The sequence below is a fragment of the Scomber japonicus genome, chromosome 17, assembly GCF_027409825.1.
Source record: "Scomber japonicus isolate fScoJap1 chromosome 17, fScoJap1.pri, whole genome shotgun sequence".
NCBI classification, from domain to species: domain Eukaryota; kingdom Metazoa; phylum Chordata; class Actinopteri; order Scombriformes; family Scombridae; genus Scomber; species Scomber japonicus.
In genome coordinates, this window is record NC_070594.1 from 13213661 (window position 1) to 13234719 (window position 21059).

Consider the following 21059-nt stretch of genomic DNA (forward strand, 5'->3'; position numbering starts at 1 on the left):
GATAATCTGTATTGCAACCACAGCTGCAATACAGTATTGTGACTGTGTTTCATCAAGCCTCTTCCAGACATCCACCTCCAGGCTTTAAGGTGTACACTTGCAGGAAGTGGCACGTTTGTACATGTACAATGACAATAAAGTCTATTATTTGTCTTCTTCTTCTTCTAGAGGTCAAAAATAACACTGCTTATCCCACCATTGATTATTAAAACAAAGCTGTTCACATTAGTTATTCGACTGAAATAATACAAAGGCTGATAACTTCTTCTATGGTGTGTGACTCAACTTATCTGGGAATGTTGAAAGTGTTGCAAGGCTGTGGTGGTACTTTACTGTTTAGTGACAACAAATAGAAATCAAGTAAAGGGTTGCTTGCATATTCACGGCATCGACACTATCTAACCCTGACTTTATTGAGGTCCCCTGAGCTTGGTGTGAATCCAGAAAAGTCAGCCTTTTCCTTTAGTACCCCAAACTCCTGGAATGATCTTCAATACACACTAAAGATCAATAGCCTACCAACCTATGAACAGTTTAAAACCTTGATCACTTAAATCATTTTCATTTCATTTTGTTGTGTTCTGTGTTTTATTTTTATATTTAACTTTAACTTGTAACTCCATACCATTGTAGGTGAGGGCAACCTCAGTGGTTCTTCAAGTTTAAATAAAGGTTTGTATAAATGAAAAAAGAAAGCTTAACAGAAATCCTAAGTCAAACCCTGATCCTAAGAACTTTAAAACTACTACTGCTGACTAACTGGACTGATGTCTTTTTCTGTACACTGGGAATATGATTGTCAGTGACCTGTTAACTTTAATGCTTGCTTTAGATTGAACATTACCTAAATGCCAAGCAGCTCAGAACATTTGAACAAGTCATCGCTAGAGAATGTGATGTTCTACTTTGTTCATAGTTTCATATACAAGGACAGATTGCACTGCAAATATCCCACACTAACGGTCTATCAACATTACAACAATAGCAGGAGAATGGATTTTATGGATTGTGTGAACTTGTAAGTGGGTCATTGAGGGTAAAGTAAGCGGTGGTCTCTGTTAATGGGTTTAGTCATTTAAAAAGTACAAGGTTAAGGATTATTGTTGGTGAAATGCAACAAGGAGTGATGTCTGAGAAGAGATGTGAGCAACAATTTCTAAGATTGAAGTACGGATACATTCAGGGTGAAAGGCAAGGCAGGACACAGGGTTATCTTGGGTTATAAGAGGAGGGGGCTGGAAAGAAGGGATGTTCCCGAGGGGCTTCTTTTATCTGATTTACCAGCTGATATGATTACCCACGAGGATGGCCAACGGAGAGCTGCTTCATGTTGTGACCATGGCAACAGTCAGCAAAAGTGGGAGAGCATGGGAAGGCAGAGCACAGTGTAAGGAGATGAGTATAGAGAGAGCAGGAAAAGAAAAGAGTAGAAGTGGTCAGCATGATCAGAAGAGAGATTATTTTCTTTCAAAATTAACCTTTCAAAGATAACAACAATAATCCATGATTCAGCAGAGCCTAGGGGAAATTAGGATTTGCTGAGCCTTGGCACAGGAAGCCATGCTGAGAGTGGGTTACCAAAGCTATGTCTACAAATTACACTTGAAGACACAGGTACAGCAAGAGATTTCTGAAAGCAGACATCACCAGTGTAACTGTCTTTCAGGCTCTGTGACAATGAAAAAGGAAATATTTAATTTAAGTCTAAACTAAGAAGACGAAAAAGAAATACTGGAATGGCAATTTTTTTCATGTAAGAGTGTGTGCGTCTGCATGTGGCAAATGATATAGTGTCTGAGTGTGTGTGTGTGTGTGTGTGTTTGTTTGTGTACTATTACATTGTATCACTACCAGCAACACTGACCAGGTATATTTAGGTATTTTATTGTAGTTCATGTGTGAGAAGCTTGTAACATATAATATTCAGATTCAGCGCTGCATTCAGTTTTGATTGGTGAGTGGAATTAATCCAAATGTTGAATCTTTCATGTGCTGGACAGGTGGAAGCAGGAAGCGATGCCCCCTCAGAATCTAAAGTGGACCAGAGGGTAGCATTGCCTGCAGAGAATGGACTGAGCCACACACCCATCATCGCCCCCAAACAACCTTCACTGGTTGGCCACCAGCCTCAGTCTGCAGGTATTGTATAATCCATCCACTACATGTGTAGCAGTTATTTTTATCTGCATCTACGGCTGTATTAATGATAACAGTTCTTCCCTGTATCATAATATTATTAGTTGTGATTCTTCAGTAAAACTAACTTGCAACTCAACCTGGGAACTTGTTTTACAGGCTCTCTGAAACCTTCAGTGAAGACTGAAGACATCATTCAGAGTGTCCTCACTGGTAAGAGTTATGATCCACCTCGAGAACTTACTATTTTATCTAGTGATTGATTACTGATTTGTATCCCTACTTAAACATAAATTATTTCAGTATTTATCTGACCTTCAGAAACTCAAACTCACTGGTTTTGGTGGTCGTGTACATACTTCTCAAGAAAACCATTTTGTCTACAGATTTGGAGGCTCAGACAGTGGAGGAGTTGAAGCAACAGAAGGGCTTTGTTCGAGAGCAGAGGAAGCAGTACAAGGAGATGAAGGAGCTGGTTCGGAAACACCACCGCAAGACCAGCGAGCTGATCAAGGAGCACACAGCTCGTGTTTCTGAGCTACAGAGTCAACATCAGCGTCGGCGTTCCACCCTGCAGAAGAGCCACAAACGAGATGGTAAGAAAAGGTAGGTGGCCCTCCTCTTCTCCTGTTTAAATTCTTATGTGCTTTACCTTTTTCATTTGAAGTCTTTGCTGTATCCAGACAGATAAGATGTTTTGGGGGGGTTTTGTACTGCAACTGACTGGCAAAATGTAGACACAGTGTCACATTGATAGATTTCTAGCATAGCTACAGTTTATTGTGAAAGAGGGAAAAGTCACTCATAATTATAATGCTACAATTATCTTAGTAATATATAGCATTCTATATAAAACATGAATGAACTTTTGTTGTTGTCTCTCTTTATTTATTTCTTTAATCTGCAGAAATACACTAACATGATTCACCTGAAAACATGCATCAAAATCTACTGAATCAGATTGAGTTGCAACAACACAAACACTAAGAGGCACACATGTCCTCCTAGGAAAGACAAAAGGCTGTGCTGTGTGTAGAATAAGAATAAGTGGATAAGGCCAGCTCCAAGCCTCAGGGACTCATTCAGGGCCCTCAGGAGTGCATCATGCACTGAAGAAACTAAACTGAGCACGCAGCAATGATTACAGTCCAGTCAGCCAGTGTGGAACTCAGAAGGGAAGTCAGATAACACATTTCAGCCGAACTGCTGTGAGACCAGTGTTTCTGCTAATGTTTGAAATGACTTAAACATCCATGTTCTTAGTAGCACTCCCTGAGAAGGTTCTCTGCAAATATATAAAAATGTTATTTTGATGACCAAAGGACAAATCCTCTATTGATTAAGGTTTAGGATTAACTTTCTGAAACCAAACACTGTAGAGGTGCATAGCAGAATGAAACTGTGTTACCTGGTTCACATAGACAACAAGCAATAAACAGCAATATAAACAGATGTAATTACTAACTAGGTGTAGCTGTAAACATACGTAAGCTAAGCAATATGAATATACACATAAATAAACATATATATTCTATATACAAGATGACAAGATGTTGAGATTGTTGAGTCTTACAAGTATTTAAGATGATGCTTGATAGAAATACAGAAATGCTGAATAAGAAAAGCCAACAGCATCTTTTGTGTCAGAGGAAGTTCCAGGTTGACAGGTCCCTGATGACATTGTTTTGTAAATCTTTTATTGAATCAATTTTCACTCATTCTTTCATTTGTTGGTATGCCTCTCTTATCTTCAAACAGAAAAATTAACAAGAGTGATGAAAGGCAGTAGCAAAATTATTGGCACTAAGCACAAAAGTCTACCTGAAAGCAAAATCCATCATATCTGACAGTAGCCAGCCCCCGCACTCTGAGTTCCTCCCTCAGACAAACATCAGTCAGAACTAACAAATATACATTCTCCTTCATGCCCTCTTCCATTTCACTGCTCAACTCTGTAAACTATAGTCGGCATCAGTTCAGACAATGCCTGTTTCTCCTCTTTTACTTCACTAATATTCCCTCTCTGCATTTATATGTGGTTTTTATTACGTGGGTTTTTATCTTGTGTGTCTTGCCTTGTATTAGTGGCTTTTTATTGCTACTGTGGCAGAACCAGTTGCCTCTCAGGGACCAATAATGGTCTATAACTTACAGTATAGTACCAGTTAAAGTTTGTACACAGTTTCTCATCCAAATGAATGGGAAGGTGTGTCCAAACTGGTACTATAAATAAACAACCAGACAGCTATATTACACAACTAGATAATTATAAAGCACAGCAGGTTTGTTTTATAAGATGCATCTCATTCATTCATTTACAACATCAATAGAATGAGTACGGACTACTAAGGACCACTCTACTCTGAAATTGAGGCAGACATTTTAATTTGTGGTTGTGTGCTTCTGTGTGTGCGTGTGTCTGTGTGTGTGTGTGTGTGTGTGTGTGTGTGTGTGTGTGTGTGTGTGTGTGTGTGTGTGTGTGTGTGTGTGTGTGTGTGTGTGTGCGTGTGCATGTGCAGCCGATCCGAGCACTCTCTGTCAACCCTGGATCAGGAGCTGTGTGAGCTGGAACTAGAGTGTAGCCAGAAGCTGGCAGAACTGAAGGAACAGCAGCAGCAACAGCTCCTCACACTTCGCCAGGAGCAGTACTACAGCGAAAAGTACCAGAAACGAGAACACATCAAGCAGGTACTCACAAACACCTGAAATACAAATATGAAGATGTGACAGAAACTGGGTTGGCTCATGGTTAATGTTAACTCACCAGTTTATGGCAAAGCTGCATCAATTCACTGCACCATATCAACATCTGATCCCTGATATCCTCATACAGTATGGACATATCCCTTGGAAATGCCATTTGCATGTACATGCAGTGAAATGGCCTAATAATAGGCAAATCTGTGAAAGTGGACATTAAGACTTTTCTCATATCTGTGCTAGCTAAAACTGCTGTTTTCAGAGGGTCCACAGAGTATTGAATAATCATTGGCTCTAAGGACAGAGGATGTTGTATGCTGTACAGACTGACAGAAATGTGTGCTTTGTGATAATGGGCTATATACACATAAAAATTGTCTTGATTTGACCAGTTGTTTAGTACATGCTGCACATACTGAAAGACTTGAGTCTGATTTCCTGTCAACTCTATACATCTATTAGCTGCCTATTTGTGGCCGCCACAATTTAAACTCATTTCACACTTGTCTCTACTCAACTTGTGTGCCCTTGTGAAGTTCTTGCAGCAGATTGATTCAAATGTTCATCGTCATATGTGCACATTCCCACAGTTAATAATACCAGCCTGCTAAGTTAGAAACAGTACATAAAGAATTATATATGTACATCATATAATCAAGTAGATTCAGTGTGTTTTATTGGGACATGCACACATATGCAGGAGCCTGCCCTGACTTGTGTGGGTCTAGATAATTTGCTGATTGCCTCCTGCGCTCAGAAAAGCAAACACTGACTATCCATATTAGACAAATGAGTAAACAAATGCTGCTCTAGGTCAACCCCCCTTCTCCTCATCTACAATATTACAGCCATCATTCTGCTGCCTGTGCACACGTTCTGTTGTATGGTGTGGAAAAATGAATGTCTTCTGCTCCGGTACACCTGCACAGTAAGCACAGCTGAAGCATCGGACGGGTTTATTCAAGCAAATGACAACAAACATAATGGAGATTGAGTTGTTTCCCTTATCTGAATGCTGTTTAATTTGGATCAGAACCTTTCAAAAATTAAAAACAGATGTTTCCTGTCTTACTCACTTCACTGTTTTCCATTCTTACCATCGCATTATTACTCACCCTCTCTCTCTCTCTCTCTCTCTCTCTCTCTCTCTCTCTCTCTCTGTCTCCCTATAGCTGGTTGAGAAGTTGACCACTATAGCAGAAGAGTGCCAGAATGCTCAGCTGAAAAAGCTCAGAGATGTCTGTGAAAAGTAAGACTGTGATCCCTGTACAGCTCAACATATATTCACAAATGCAGATGCAGAAATCATTTTAACATCTTAATTCTCTCTCTCTCTCTCTCTCTCTCTCTCTCTCTCTCTCTCTCTCTCTCTCTCTCTCTCTCTCTCTCTCTCTCTCTCTCTCTCTCTCTCTCTCTCTCTCTCTCTCTCTCTCGTCCCTATTCTCCATCTCACCATCTATAGAGAAAAGAAGGATATTAAAAAGAAAATGGACAAGAAAAGGCAAGAGAAGATCAATGAAGCCAAATCCAAAGACAAGAATGTGACAGAAGAGTAAGTGTCTGTATTTGAACAAGAATTTTAAATAGTCTGCATCCTTGCTTTGTCTGATTTTTTTATTTGGATGACCACCAGATGTCACTAAATACTAAAGATCTGTTTTCTCTGTTTGTTAAAATTCTCCCCACAGAGAGAAGCTAGAGATCAACAGATCCTTTGTGAATGAGGTGGTGCAGTACATCAAACGGGTAAGACAGGATATGGCTGTGGTTTGGTACAGAACATATAATAATGATTACCAACATGAAACATGTGTAGCTGTAGTCTACAGTCAAAGTCTTACAATTGCAGTCAAAAGATTATTAAAAATGTACATTCTCTCCTGTCATGCAAAGACCTTATAGTATCTGTGTGTGTGTGTTTTGTGTGTGTAGTTGGAAGATGCACAGAGTAAAAGACAAGAGAGATTATTGGAGAAGCACAAGGACATCCGCCAACAAATTTTGGATGAAAGGCCAAAGGTAAGATGTTCACTACAAAAATGTTTTTAACTCCCATAAATGGTAATGACGTCTTCATTTATGATGTCGCTCTGATAGCGTACCTCAGGTTTTCTTTAATTCCATCACATACTTACCACAGCTTTTTGTTTTTTTTAAGTTAGTGGTCTATTGTAAGGCAGGATCCACCACCAGGGTGTCCAGGGTGAATACAAGCCTATTGCAAAGCCTCTGCATTTAGTTTTATCTGATTTACACTATAAGTTTGCAAAGATAGGAGGAAATGTAAGTAAACTGTTCTTGATGAAAAACTTAATCTTTATTTCTGGTTGCTCATTTTTACCACTGGAGGGAGACTTGGGCCATGATTAGTGAGATACAGCACTGGCTCTTTGGTACAAAACTATGAGTTGGACATTGTTTAAAAATGGAGATTGCTGTGGCCTCACAAAACAATAGTTGTGTGGTTTCATTTTAAGGAGTCTTAATGTCATTATAGGTTATGTATTATTTGAGACTGGTTAAAGTGGATGCTTTAGTGTGTTTGTGGGAGTTTTAGCATGTCTGTTTGTCCTGTTTGAGTTGCACAGTTTCCAACCTTATCACTGTGACTGTCATTGTAGGATGAATGTGCAGCTGGAGAGTATGGTAAGACCATCGTTCCAACCCGGTGTTCAGTATTAATACAGCAATAATGTGGCAGTATGAATATGCAACTGTGCCACTGACTGGCAACAAGTGAATGTGCATTGCATTTCTGTAATGGCTGAGCCCTGCCTGGCAATATGTAACTTTTTACAATACACAATGCTATATTAATATTATTACCAACATTTTTCAAATAAGAGACAAAAATACAATGTGGCTGTGTTTTTTGGCTGTAAAGTTTGTGGTAATCTGAAGAGCGTGGCAACATAACATCATAACAGGTGCAGCAGAAGGGTGAATTTAGTGAGATCACACCCCAGTTGGAGTGTTCAGATTTTAGCCCACCTGGCGATGTGGCTTTTGTGCAAGATCCTCTAATTAAAGAGCAACTGAAGCTTTTGGGATTTTAAATTATATCAAATCAAAATAACAATATCTCAGCCATGACAGGGACAACATTTTGCACCAGAATGTCTGTACCTTATTAGGAGGCATAGTTTTCTCACTTGTGCATACAGCATGAGGTTTCATAATTTAAAGGCATATTTCTAATTATGGACATGCAGTTTTTCATGATTATTACACAATGAATCATGTAGTACCACAACATCCACTAAGATATATTGGTACTAATTTCTCCTCTCTTCTTTTGTCTAATTATCTTTTACTTTAAATATCTCTTATTTTAAACAGATTTATGTATTATTTTGGGTTTGTGTGATGTATGTGTTGTGATGTTCAGGTTATTAAGAAATTGCCAGTGATTTTGGCAAAATTTCCAATGTAATCAAACCATATTGAAACCTACTGTTAGTATGAGATACCTGTGTTTACCGCTCACATTTTTACTCTTGTTGTCAAATCAGGTCTAAATCAGAAGTACTCTGTCAGAGACAATTTCATAACCACCCACTCTCAAAGTGACAGCTCCTTGTGCCTTTGAAACCAGTTCAAGTTGAGTGTGGGATGAGCAGTAAAGACATCATATACAGTAGGTCTACCACATTTATCCACAAAGCTGGTATGTTGCAGTCGAGGTAAATGACTTAGTGAGACTAAACCACTGGCCAAAATGTTAAATAGAAAATGGGATGAGCAGAATAAGAGATGATTGTATTTCCCTTGTTAACCATCTGCTTGTTGTCTAAATCACTCGAGTTATTGAACTGCGCTTGTTTATATGTGACTACACTTAGAATTGTTTTAGCTTGAGCATTCTTGTCAATAATAACAACATTATAATGATTTCAGCACAAGCGGAATATGAGCACTATGAAACAGGGTCATCAGGGTCTAATCAACATTGAATTAAGCAGAGTTTCTCAGATGAGAGAGGGCTATGCCGCTGCTCTCGGTTGCTGCTCACTTCAGTGTCGCAATTAGATTTCAGCAGGTTAGCAATCACTGTTAACCACAAAATTGCAACTCCTAGCCCCCTGTCACAATCATCTTCTCCAAATTGACATCCGGACCATTGCAAATTTAATACTCCTGAAGAAGACTAGTACATGGTAATCAGCCATCTCTGCCATATCTGCTCTAATGTAACGGCAGTCATCTGTATGCAAAATATGCAAAAGATGGTAGAGGAAAAAGCTCTGGAGACAACTAGCAGAAGACGCCCAGGGTAATGTTTGTTAAAAAATTCAGGATGTTACCCACAACATTAGAATACAACAACCAAAGTTAAGAATACATCTTGTATGACATGATATGGTTAAATCAATGGAATGAAAATATTGCAACTAAATAATGTGGAGCAACCTAGCATTGTTCACTTAAAAACACCTTCATGAAAAGGCAAACAGGCTGTAATCACTGAGAGCCTTGTTGTCTGTTATGAACGCTCATAGCAGTGGATGATTTTCACAACCATGGCAGTCTCTGACTTATGCTCACCATAGGAGAGAGTTTAAGTGCTTCTAATAATTAAAAAAAATGCTGTAACTTCACTTCCAATCATGGAGCAATACATTTGTTTTCATACTTTAAAACAGAGTCTGTGACTATTCCTAACAGTCTCTGTCACAGATTTTTTATTGTACCAGTTTTTCGCTGTCCTTATTTCATGTTTCACTTTGGTCACGCTTCAATCAACTATGTAATGTTCACATCCCTGAATGCTATTTTCTTTTAAAACCACCTTTAGAGAGTTAGAGGTTAACAGAATTATGATTTAGTGGGAATATTATTGCCATTACAATGTGCTTCCAACTTATTATATGACTTAACTAACTTAATATGACCTCACTAACACATCCCAGTCAGTTCAGTCAATATACGCTTCAGGTAACATCAGCACAGTTCTTTAAATGCATGCTTTCCCTCCCCTCAACCAGGACTTACTTACTTGCCTGGTACTGTACAGGTTGATTACATACAGCTCTGTATAGTAAGTCCTCAGCTCTGCCTAATAGCATGTGAGAATGTCCTTGAGCAAGACACCAAACCGAAAACCGCCTTCAATGAGCAGATCATTGTCCTTGCATGGCAACTACGACACAATCTCTGTATGAATGTGCATGTGTGTGTGTGTGTGAGGATGAATATAAGGCATTGTATAGAGTTTGGCTCTTGTGATGAAAAACTTTGAATGCAACCCATTCATCATGGTTAAAACCACCCAAAATTATATTTGGGGTAAAAGGGAGATTTTGTTGACAACCTCTATTAGTCGGTGAATTAGTTGACAAGAAATCCTTTTATTAGTCATTTGGTCATTGAATTAATAGACAGACACTTAAACATAGAAAGCAGAAGAGATCCGGACTGGCAGACAGGATGTTGAGAGCTTCATTGGGAGATAATTGATGAGGGCATAAATAACCAGGGCACAGCTACTATAAAAAATACTTGTGTGTCTCTACGGCTGGTGTGTGTCTGTGTGTGTTAGTCTTTATGAATCACAGAGAGGAAGACACAACGTACTTTCTCTCTCATACAGTTCTGACCCAATTTCTCCTCTGGGCTGAGAGCAGCCACTAATGGACAGCTATAACCATCCCTGGTGGAGACCCTGAGCGCTGAGCAACCCACCAGTGTTAATGCCACACTAAAGCGGTAGTCAATGTGTGATATATACCAACTTAAAAACTATCTCTATCTATTTAAGAAGGCAACTAACAGCTGTTTAAAGCCTGTTCCAAGCAATTTGAAGATGAAGGAGTAAGAAATGAGGCACATTATTCTGAGCTCTGACTCAGTACCTGACACTCCTTTTTTAAAGTGGAATTGTATGGTCATAGTCCTGGTCATTGATAACATTAGGTTCACGTACTAGATGGCGTGAGGAGGGAGAGAGAAAAAGAGAGACATGGCGAGGTTTGTCGTCACTCCCAGCGTGTTCATACAGGTGACAGTGTCCTGCTAATGATCCAATCAAAACGCCCCACAGGAGTCAACAATACCCAGCACGATGGCGACTGCTGTTTCGGCACACTCTTGATACTCTATAATGTCATGTGGCTATTCCTCATTTTCTACAAGGGCAAAGGTCACATTGAAGTTAAAATTGTATTCATCGTTTGAGATGTATAGTTTGAGGCTGACTCTTACAGCAAGAACTAGCATTTCTTCCTTCACTAGTTGAATATTTAGAGTTTTGGCTTTTTGACTAAATATGTTGAAAGGTTGTGATGCTCTGACTACTCAAAGCGAGTGAGCTTTTAAATGTTAACTTTTTTTTTTTTTTTTGAATAACAAGTTGGACCCAAGAGTCTTACAAGAAGAGTCTCATAAGAGTTTTTGACTGCTTTGTACATCTAACCTTAGACGGCTTTTTCTCTTACACCATCCCAGATGCGACCAGATTGTGCTCTTGTCAAAGCAAAAAGGACAGATAAGACAGACAGCTAATGAAAAGAATTCCATCTCAGCCTCTTTTTTATTTTGAAGGTTTTATATTAGAGTAGATTATTATCTTACCCCCGCCTTGTTGTAAGCACTAGTCATCCCCTCCACACATTTTCTGGCCATGAAAGGTGTATGAAATAGTGATCAGGCAATATGTTTCATAGCTGTGTGCGTAGGTGTATGTGTATGTGTGTGTGTGTGTGTGGTGTGAACGTGTAGCATTGCGCAGGAGACATGCTGATTCTCTCTTACTTAAATGAAAAACAGAAAGAAAAAAAAAACCATGGTGTCTCCCCACTGTGCAAGCCTTGAATCAACACGCAGATCTCACAGACACAGGAGCTCACATATATGCACGCACACACTAATTTGTTCGACAAGCAGGAGTCCTGTACGGTTGTCATGGAAACTCGGGTCCCCCCCCAGCCCCACCCCCTCGCCTCTTATATCCTCTTCTATCCTTCATGACTCTCTGCAATCTGTTAATTTGGAACTGAATTCTCATGACGCAAGCGCAGGGATGGTTACTGGAGGTGGAAGAAAGCAGGAAGAGGAGGGAGGGACAAAGAGAGAGTGGGAGCAAACAGGTTGGAGGAGATGCGAGGGTCTGAAGTTGAAGAGGAAGGAAGCAAGTATGTGGCAACCTTCCCTCGTTCTCGCTCTCTCTCTCTCTCTCTCTCTCTCTCTCTCTCTCTCTCTCTCACACTCTCTCGCTCTCTCTCTCTCTCTCTCTCTCTCTCTCTCTCTCTCTCTCTCTCTCTCTTCTTTCTCTCCCCCTCCCTCCCTCTCTCACTGCATGGTGTAGGGGTGGCCACTATGTTCCCTCATCACAGACTTTGATCTGCATCATCTCTGCCTGCGGGGTTTGCATCAATAATGCACTTGTGCCTATGCATACACACACACACTCACACACTCACACACACACACACACACACACACACACACACACACACACACACAAACACACACACGATACCCACAGGGAACACTGAGTGCAAACCAGAGGCAATGGGGTAAAATCCATTGTGTATGTGTGAGTGCGTGTACATGTTGCACGCTCGGTTACTCTTCTTGCTCTATTATGCTAGCTGCATTAGATCAGTGCACGAGTGTTCATTATGTATGCCCACATGTGCTAATGAAGCTCTCTGGGTTTATGCTCTGTCTAAGGAACATTCACGACTGAACTCCTGCTGAAAACGGTCCTCTCTACAGTATGATTTTCGTGTTTCTGTCTTCAGCATGAGCCACTTTTTATTCATTTAATCTGCAGCACTGCAAGAGCAAAAAAAAAAAAAAAGAGTGAGAATGGAAAAAAAAGATTAATTGAGATTTAGACTTTCCAAGAATTTTGCTGGAAAGCTTTATACTATCGCACAAAAGGCAGCAGGGTGTTCTCAAAATGCCAGGCAAGTAATGGAACAAGAGAAATAATGAATAAGAAGGACTTTTAACATTCTGATAGATAGGATAAGAGGATCGATACCAGTTTCATGTCTAAGTGTTAACTACGGAGCTAGAGCCTGGAGTTTGTTAGCTTAGCTTAGCATCAACCCTTGGAGCAGAGAACACCGTTAAATGCTGGGACTATAACCGAGATAGGTACAATAGGGTACAATGACTTCCTGGAGTCACATTGTCCCTGTGAAAGTTGTCAGGCAGGAAATAGTTCCATATCAAAAACAACCTATCACTTTTTGTTCACAATAAATAAACCTGTTATGAAAGACATGGCATTTTAATTTTACAGTAATGGATTGCTTAAAAAAGTTTTCTTTTCAAATGCTACATGATGCACCTTCTACTGTGGCTGACTTCATCTGAATAGAAAACATCACGATACCACCGAGCACATTTCACAGCTAACCTTCCCTTTTGAACCAATCCATCTAGGGGAAACACTCATTACAAGCATGGTGGAGGTATGCAGGGGTGTTTTTTTTTTTTTTAATAATTCCTGGACGTGAAGAGAAGAATGCAAGAAAAACAGCAGATGAATTATTTGAGAGGAGTTGGGAAAGGGCACTGACACACACACACACTCTCTCTCTCCTCTCTCTCTCTCTCTCTCTCTCTCTCTCTCTCTCTCCTCTCTCTCTCTCTCTCTCTCTCTCTCTCTCTCTCCTCTCTCTCTCTCTCCTCTCTCTCTCTCTCTCTCTCTCTCTCTCTCTCTCTCTCTCTCTCTCTCTCTCTCTCTCTCTCTCTCTCTCTCTCTCACACACACACACACACACACAAAGAGATAGACTAGATGGAAAGGAGCATACAGTCCATTCTGGGTAACAGCTACTTCTGTCTCTCTCTCTTGCCGCAGTTCATTTTCATAGTTATGACCAATACAGTGGAAAGAATGTAAATGAAGGAAAGCCGTTCTCAGCTCTCGTTCTCACTCTCACTCTCTCTCTCTCTCTGTCATATTGCTTGACAAACCTCTCTTTTCTTCAAAAAACCTGTAATGCTGACAGGGTGGTGACCCTGTCTCATCTCGTGGACATGGGATCTCGGGTTTAGCCTAATTGGGCTGTGTTTGGGCTGTGTTTGGCTATATAGCTCAAGGTCAGGACACACACACACACACACACACACACACACACACACACACACACACACACACACACACACACACACACACATCCCTATACACATCACGCAATCCAAGGCTCTGCTTTGCTGTTTTTCATACACGGCACAGGAGACGTTTGCCATTAAAAAAGGAAAAACTGGCTAAAACATAAATTCAAAGGCAAGACAGAAACACACACATTTCCCTTAGACGTTATTATTCTGACGATAAGACGAGGCACAGTTAACATAGCTGCATAGATGCAGTATAGTATGGTTGCCGGCTGAAGGCTTTTTTGTGGCGCTGCAGAAGGCGTTATGTCACAGCTCAAAGCAAAGAATTAATTTGGCTCTTTGGAGGCCTTCTCTGCTTTCTGCTTCCCTCGATAGCTTCTCAAAACGAGGACAGCTGGTGAAGAAGGTCACTGAGTGCTATATTTTAAGAAAGGCAGAAATGTGTGCGTGTGTGTGTGTGTATGTGTATGTGCATGTCTGTGTGCATGTGTGTGCATGTGGTTTGTTGACAGATGACAGGTCTTCGGAGATGAGAGACAGATTTAAAAGCTGGCTAGATAAATGCTGCTGGTTGGTGTCCAAACAGAAACTGGACCATACACACACACACACACACACACACACATGTATATATACTGTATGCAGGCAACATACATGCTCAGGCAAAAGTTCACCCATTCACATAAAGAATAAACTAGCAAATTAACACTGACCTTATTTTTGTTGTGGTTCTCATTGAGTTTCTAAAGGACTACTGCTATATAAAGTATCACAGTGAGATCACAGTTCAACATTTCTATGCTTTTAATTTCCCAAGTCAAAATTCAATCTGACAAATTTTAACATGGCATAAATTAACCAAAATGTAGCTCCATAAGGCTCCAGGAAGCCTGAAGAATACATTTCACTGATGCTTTTACTCTATTCCCTGTACGCTAACTGTCAAACTGATAAGATGTCAGTTTGAAGGTGATACTCATCATGCCATAGATCTGAAAAAAACCTCAACAGATAGCAGCTCCAGTAGCTGTCTGTTTTCCCATCCATCTTTCTATCATTCCCTAAGATTTTTTGTAACTCAAGCTGTCCTTTGGTGATAGCAAAGTGCTGTCTTTGTCGCTCAGCAGTCCAACTCTAACAGACGGCAGTCGCTGTTCGCTTCTCAGCTGTTGATCGCATGCAAAATGACGCACACATACATGCATGCAGATACACACATGCATATGTCTTCCTGCCCCTCAGACACTTCTGCCCGCTGCTCCCACCACCTCCTTCACATGTGCCAGGGTGTCATCAGATGGGAGAAAGATGACAGTTTTAATCAGAGGGTGTTTGTTCCTCAGCAGGCAGGGTAAAGGCAGACTGCACATGTACATACACACACACACAAACATGCACGCACACACACACACACATACGGCGTGCAGACTGTCCCACCCCTAAGTAGGTCATGCGCAGTGCAGAGCAGGGAGAGAGAGAGGGAGGCGAGCTCTGGTGCATCTTTTGCCATCTGGTTGTGATGTGCTGGATGTCCGCTCTGTGAGACCCACAGAGAGAGTGAGGAAGAAAAAAAGAAGAAGGAAAAAGAGAGAGGGAGACATGTTCCAGAGAAGGTGACCTTGAGATGCAGTGCTTGGTAGGGGCTTTAGCAAGCTTGGGTGTACCACTCAAAACACCAGAACGGCACAAGTCAAGAGCCCCTATGTTTTACACAAAGACAGAGAGCATCAAGGACAGTACCTGGTAGTGTTGTTTGGCTGATTGAGTCAACACTCAACTCCAGTTTGGCTCCAGTACTTCCTGCACTCTTTTTCATTTTGAGAGGTTTTTTTAGGTTTCATGATCATAATGCACAGACATTAGCATGTACCTTAAGTAAATATAACAGGTCTATGTAGACCTTTTTTAGCCTCCTACCTCCTGCATAAGTGTTTGTTCACTTTTGGTTAGTCTTTGTAAAATATAGTGATAAATTAGAACATTATTATATCATCACATAGTAGGTAAACAAGCCTAGAAATCAAAACCATGCCAATTTTCAGTATTCTATATGGAGTTTCTGATACTTGAAACACGATACGCGCTAAAGGTCAGCACTCAAAAAGTATTGAGGTTGTACACTCAACCCCAGTGATAATCTACATAATCTGATATCAAGCTTCAGTATAGCAATGCATTTAAGTGCTGGGAAGGACTTTGCAACAATGACGTATCATTTTGCTATGCAGTACTCTCAAATGAAATGGATGTGCCATCTCATAAACTGAAGTGGAGAGCGCAGAAAATTGGAAAGTCGAGAGAGCAGGATGGCAATCCTTGACCTTCATTCTGTCTCCTCTTCTCTCTCATCCTTTCTCCTCTCCTTTCTCCTCTCCTGTCTCCTCTCATCTCTCTCAGTCCTAAATATGAGCCTATGAATATTTCTGAAGGACCGAGGCCTTGTGAATTTCATGGCCACTGTATTAACTTGGAAGCTTGCTGGAGGTGAATTCATCTAGGAGAATCCAGCTTTGTGTTTAGTGGTTTCATCCATATAAAATGCCTGCAGGGCTGCGTATATGCCTCAAATATTTGCAGATTCATGCCGTTCACATTGCAGACCTTGGCTTTTCAGTCCATTGCCTATTTTCTATTAGTATTGTGCTCAGTTTTGAGTTAGAAATTGGGTGTGTCTGAAGTGGGCCATTATTTGATTTTATAGAGGCATCTCAGACTAGAGTATGGATCCTTGAGAAATCCTCTCAGAACTCACAGGTATTTTCAATAACTCATAATGCTGATGTGACTGTATTGAGCTGTGAGACTCTGACACCATTCATCTTACCGGCTTTTCTTTTAATTACTGCTCTCCCATGGGAGCCAGTCGAGTAGTTAAACAGAGAAATCAGCATTACAGCAATTATTGGCTCACAATGAAATGAATACAATCTTGTCATCTGTAATCATTGGGGGCGTCTATGCCTGGGAGAAAACAGCTTCTCCTTTCCAGCTCTCAGTGAGAAAAGGGAGTGAACAGTACAGCTGAGGAATCCCTGGTCTACCTCCAAGACTTCCTACCCAAGGCCTTATCTATCGCTCTGTCTTTGTTTTGTTTTTTTTTATTAATTTTTTTTATCTCTATTGTATGTAATGAAATAAAGCAGAATAACCATAAAATACAATCTTTTGATAACGGTCATGGGAAAAACTGTGTAATGTGAAATGGCCCCAAGTAGTGACAATCCCACAGACAATTATAATCACCTGACTATGCATTTCGATGCAGCTCTATGGAACATTTCAGCTCACTGTTTGAGTTTCACAGACCACATTTTAACTGGTCAGTTCACTCTCATCACTATCATTGTGGAGCATTTAGCTGCTAAAGCGCCTGATATTTCCCTCAGGGGTTGGTGGACACCAAAATCAGAGCTAAAACAGGAGTGAATATTGGACTTGAATGCTTGTGTTGCTTAGTGCCATGTAAATAATAATTGTTTTTTGAATTGTACTCATGCTAGCATGGCAAGGAACTGTTTTCTATCTATCTCTATTTTGCTGGCTCTATCTGTATATTTGTCTCTATATATCTACTTAGTTACTTTATGGTTGCATGGAAACTTTTAAAGATCTTGAGATTTAAGTGTAGCTGCTGAAATAGGTCAGGGAATGCTGTCAGGGAAAACAAGCAATTAGCAAATGTGTTTTGATAGTTAGTTTGTTCCTTGTATTAAAATGGTTTGTGATCAGCAGCTGAATTCACAAAGTTTTCAAAACCTAAAACCTGATTGTTGCATGAATCTCTGATGTTGCTGGGCCTAACAAGTTGGCTACATACTGTAACGTGGTTGTTGTCACTGGTTCTACTCTTTTGCTGGCTGTTCCCCTTCTCCAGGAAATGAACCTGTGGTGGATGATTATACTGTTTTGAGAACAACTTTGCCTAAAAAGGAGATAAAGCAAATAAGTGAAATTGGCTTTTAAACTTTTAAATCTATAGGCCACTTATTTAACCTGCATGTACATAGAGAATGTTTATTTGGGTACTTCTAGTCCCAATAAAAACTTTGATCATTTACTGTTGGACATCCCCACTGAAATAGCTAAAAGGACAATCAGCAGCAAATGAAGTTGGGGAAATTTCTCCATAACTTCAACAGGGAATTGATCCTCTTGTCTTAAACTAATGTGACCAATCAGGTTTAATCCAATATATAATCTTCTAGTGGTATCATTTTTCCTCATGTAGAAATCCTTGGTTAATGTTTACATTCTTCCTCCACAGCTACAGAGCGATCTGGACCAGGAGTACCAGGACAAATTTCGCCGACTACCTGTGGAGATCCAAGAATTTGTTCAGGACAGCGGCAAAGCCAAGTATAGCGACGATAGCATCCATGGGAACCTTGTGGTTTCCCCGACAACGGAGAAGCTAAACAACAAGGCATCGCACTCGGAGGACGACATGGAGGAGGGCTCATCGGAACGAGTCTACGACACGCCTCTTTAGAGATCTGACCTCAACGCTTTGCTTCACACAGAGACACTGATTGGTGGATGTGTTTGTGACCACAGATCTAGGATGAGACTGCCCCAACTTCAGCCCTAATTTTAACCAATGGGAGAATTAGATCAAATCTGAGCCTGAGTTGGTGAGTAGAGGTCCTCTCTGCATAGAGTGCAGTCCTGTCCAGAAAACCGTTTCATGTAAATAGTATCTTTTGTGTATTTGTATGTTACCTGTACGTTGTCGTCTCTTTCGGTACGGCCACAGGATGTGTTACAAGGCACTAACTATTTGCAGGAAATAACTTACTTGAACTATTGCACAGAGAGAGTAGTTTCTTTTTATTATTTTTTATTATCATGATATTGGTAGTAGTGGTGGTCAGTAAGGTGTGTGGTGCCAAGGTTTTGAATTCACTTACAGTGGACATTTAAGTGGAGTCATACTGTAATTCAGCCTTTGAAGCTTCCATCTTTATAAGATTTAGATTCACCCCTACATATTTGCACTGAAGGCTCACGACATAACTATGTAACTTAAAATAACTTTAACCCAGAGGCACAGGTGGCTTGCTGGTTCTCGATTTTGTTCTCACAGAACTAAGCCTATGTGTTGCTGCTATTTTGTTTTAATACCCATCAGTTTTTTTAATCCTTATTTGGTTTGTATGATATTAGGCATGATAATATTATGCAGAGCTGTTATTAGTCTTTTTTTCTGGTTAGTTTTTAACAAGTTGGTGTTGTTTGTGGACATTTTTTGCCCAGAGAGAAAGTCAAGGGAAAGTGTTGTACAGTATCTGCATGTATTTGAACTAACTGTAAATGTTACAGTAGCTCTGTAGCAGAGATGTTTATTAAATTTAAATCTATTTTCTCTGAAATATTTAAACTAAACCTGCAAAACAATGGACCCAGTGTGACTTGATACATCACTGTGGCAAAACTGAACAGGACTAAAATGAGTAATGATACACTCCCACTCCTAGAGCTAACAGTAGCTGGCTCAAGTTAACAAGTTGCACATTGTATTCTTTACGGTTCTCCCTTTGACCTTTAACAGAGGAAGAGGACCCTGCTGTAGATTTACAGAAGTGGCCTTCCTCTTAACTGGCTCATTGTGTACCTACTGTAGTGGGGAATTTGTGTGTAGTTCCCCAAGTACACAGAGCAGATGCCTGGGATCACAGGAAATACTATATGTGATGCCCATTGGCATAATTCACAGTAATCCACTCACTATTGGTAGCTGCATTAGTGTTTGAACTGTGGAAATAGTCCAGTTACTGTATGTTAACAGACTCCAAATGCTTTAGATGTGTAGAGCACCAGCGTTAACATGATCTCATAAATAACTGGACAGTTTCCTCTTTTTAACTGTGCCCATTCAGTTTCCACAAGGAAGTGTTTTTTACTTCCCAAGTATCCAGTGCCATTTAACTCACTGGTGTGTCATTTGATATCAATATTACATTTCAGCAGATTTTTCCTTTTAAAAAAAACCCATTTAGAGTGAAGGATTACCAGAAATGTAAGTACAAATTACTTTTTAAAAAGATGACGGTTCATATTGATGTGAGAGTCCTGTGCCTTTGAATAGGTTTGCCTTGTTTGATGTTGAATGTGTGAAACGCATCATTGTTTAACTTGCCATTATATTATATTATACAAAGCTGTCAGATATTAAATAGACCGTGTGCACTTTTTAGTACAGTACCACTACTGAGTAATGCTTGTGATGAGCAGTATTTGACATGTGTCTCATAAGAAATGCGAGACATCCCTCTTTTTGTCTTGAACCACTTTATTGAACAGTCCCCCCTCCCCCCTCATCAGTTTAAGTGTATGCACTCTGGAAATGTAAATGTATGTATGGCATAAAGGATAAAAACATGAAGTTGATTTAAAAAAAATAGTGTAAAGGGAATTTGCCTGTAATTAAAATAAATGTGGCTATTATTGTACATTGCTGGAGTGAAGTTGTGTGTCTTTTCATTTGTCTGATTATATGTCTTCATTTTTTGGTGGGGGGGGCGTTAACTGTCTTTTATCTGTGTATGTGATATACTGTATTTTGAAGTGATTTGTTCATCATTTTATTCTCTCCATGTTTAGCTCTTCCATCACTGACTTGTATTCAGTTATCAAACATTTTATCAGTAGGTCTGTTCTTATCTTATTATTTTGCATCAAATCCATAATTACAAGTGTGTGTTTTTAATAAGTTTGCCTCCAAATTTGTAATTTGCCATTGTCTTGTCATGTCTTATCGTTTAATTTGAATAGGATATTTCAATGTTTAACCCATAATCTTTGTAGTTAAGCAAATTTGACAACAATACTTGCAAAACTTGCATTGCAAGAATATAGGACACATTTCAAGCATTGATCAAAATCCAGCTGTAGAGAGATAGGGTGTTTGGTAGCATCTGTGGGCACGTATGTATGTATGTATGTATGTATGTAGGTGAGCACGTATGTGAGTGTATGGTATGTATGTCACACTCTGGGGCAGGGGGGAAGCGGGGGGAAAGCCTTAATGACCTACTTCTTATCATCTCCTAGGTAACAATATCTTTGAAATAAGCCTGAGAGGAACATGAAATCAAGCTCGTCCATAACGAAATCACTGGTTACCACTTGACTGACTGAGTAGCGTT

General features: G+C 40.0%; 1 protein-coding gene across 2 annotated transcripts in view; it reads left to right on the top strand.

Annotated features, from left to right (window-relative positions):
- The window catches only part of LOC128377130 (1-phosphatidylinositol 4,5-bisphosphate phosphodiesterase beta-1), a 112234-nt gene extending 91871 nt beyond the window's left edge, over positions 1-20363 (top strand). The window contains exons 25-33 of one of the 2 annotated variants that reach the window (XM_053337030.1): positions 2001-2139; positions 2296-2349; positions 2523-2742; positions 4656-4824; positions 6009-6085; positions 6299-6388; positions 6525-6582; positions 6769-6855; positions 18179-20363. In XM_053337030.1, coding sequence (XP_053193005.1) covers positions 2001-2139; positions 2296-2349; positions 2523-2742; positions 4656-4824; positions 6009-6085; positions 6299-6388; positions 6525-6582; positions 6769-6855; positions 18179-18403 — 1119 coding nt within the window. In that variant the 3' untranslated portion in view covers positions 18404-20363. Of the gene's footprint in view, positions 1-2000; positions 2140-2295; positions 2350-2522; positions 2743-4655; positions 4825-6008; positions 6086-6298; positions 6389-6524; positions 6583-6768; positions 6856-18178 lie in introns of those variants that run through there. The other variant, XM_053337031.1, reaches the window with a different exon arrangement.
- Positions 20364-21059: the final 696 nt, after the last annotated feature.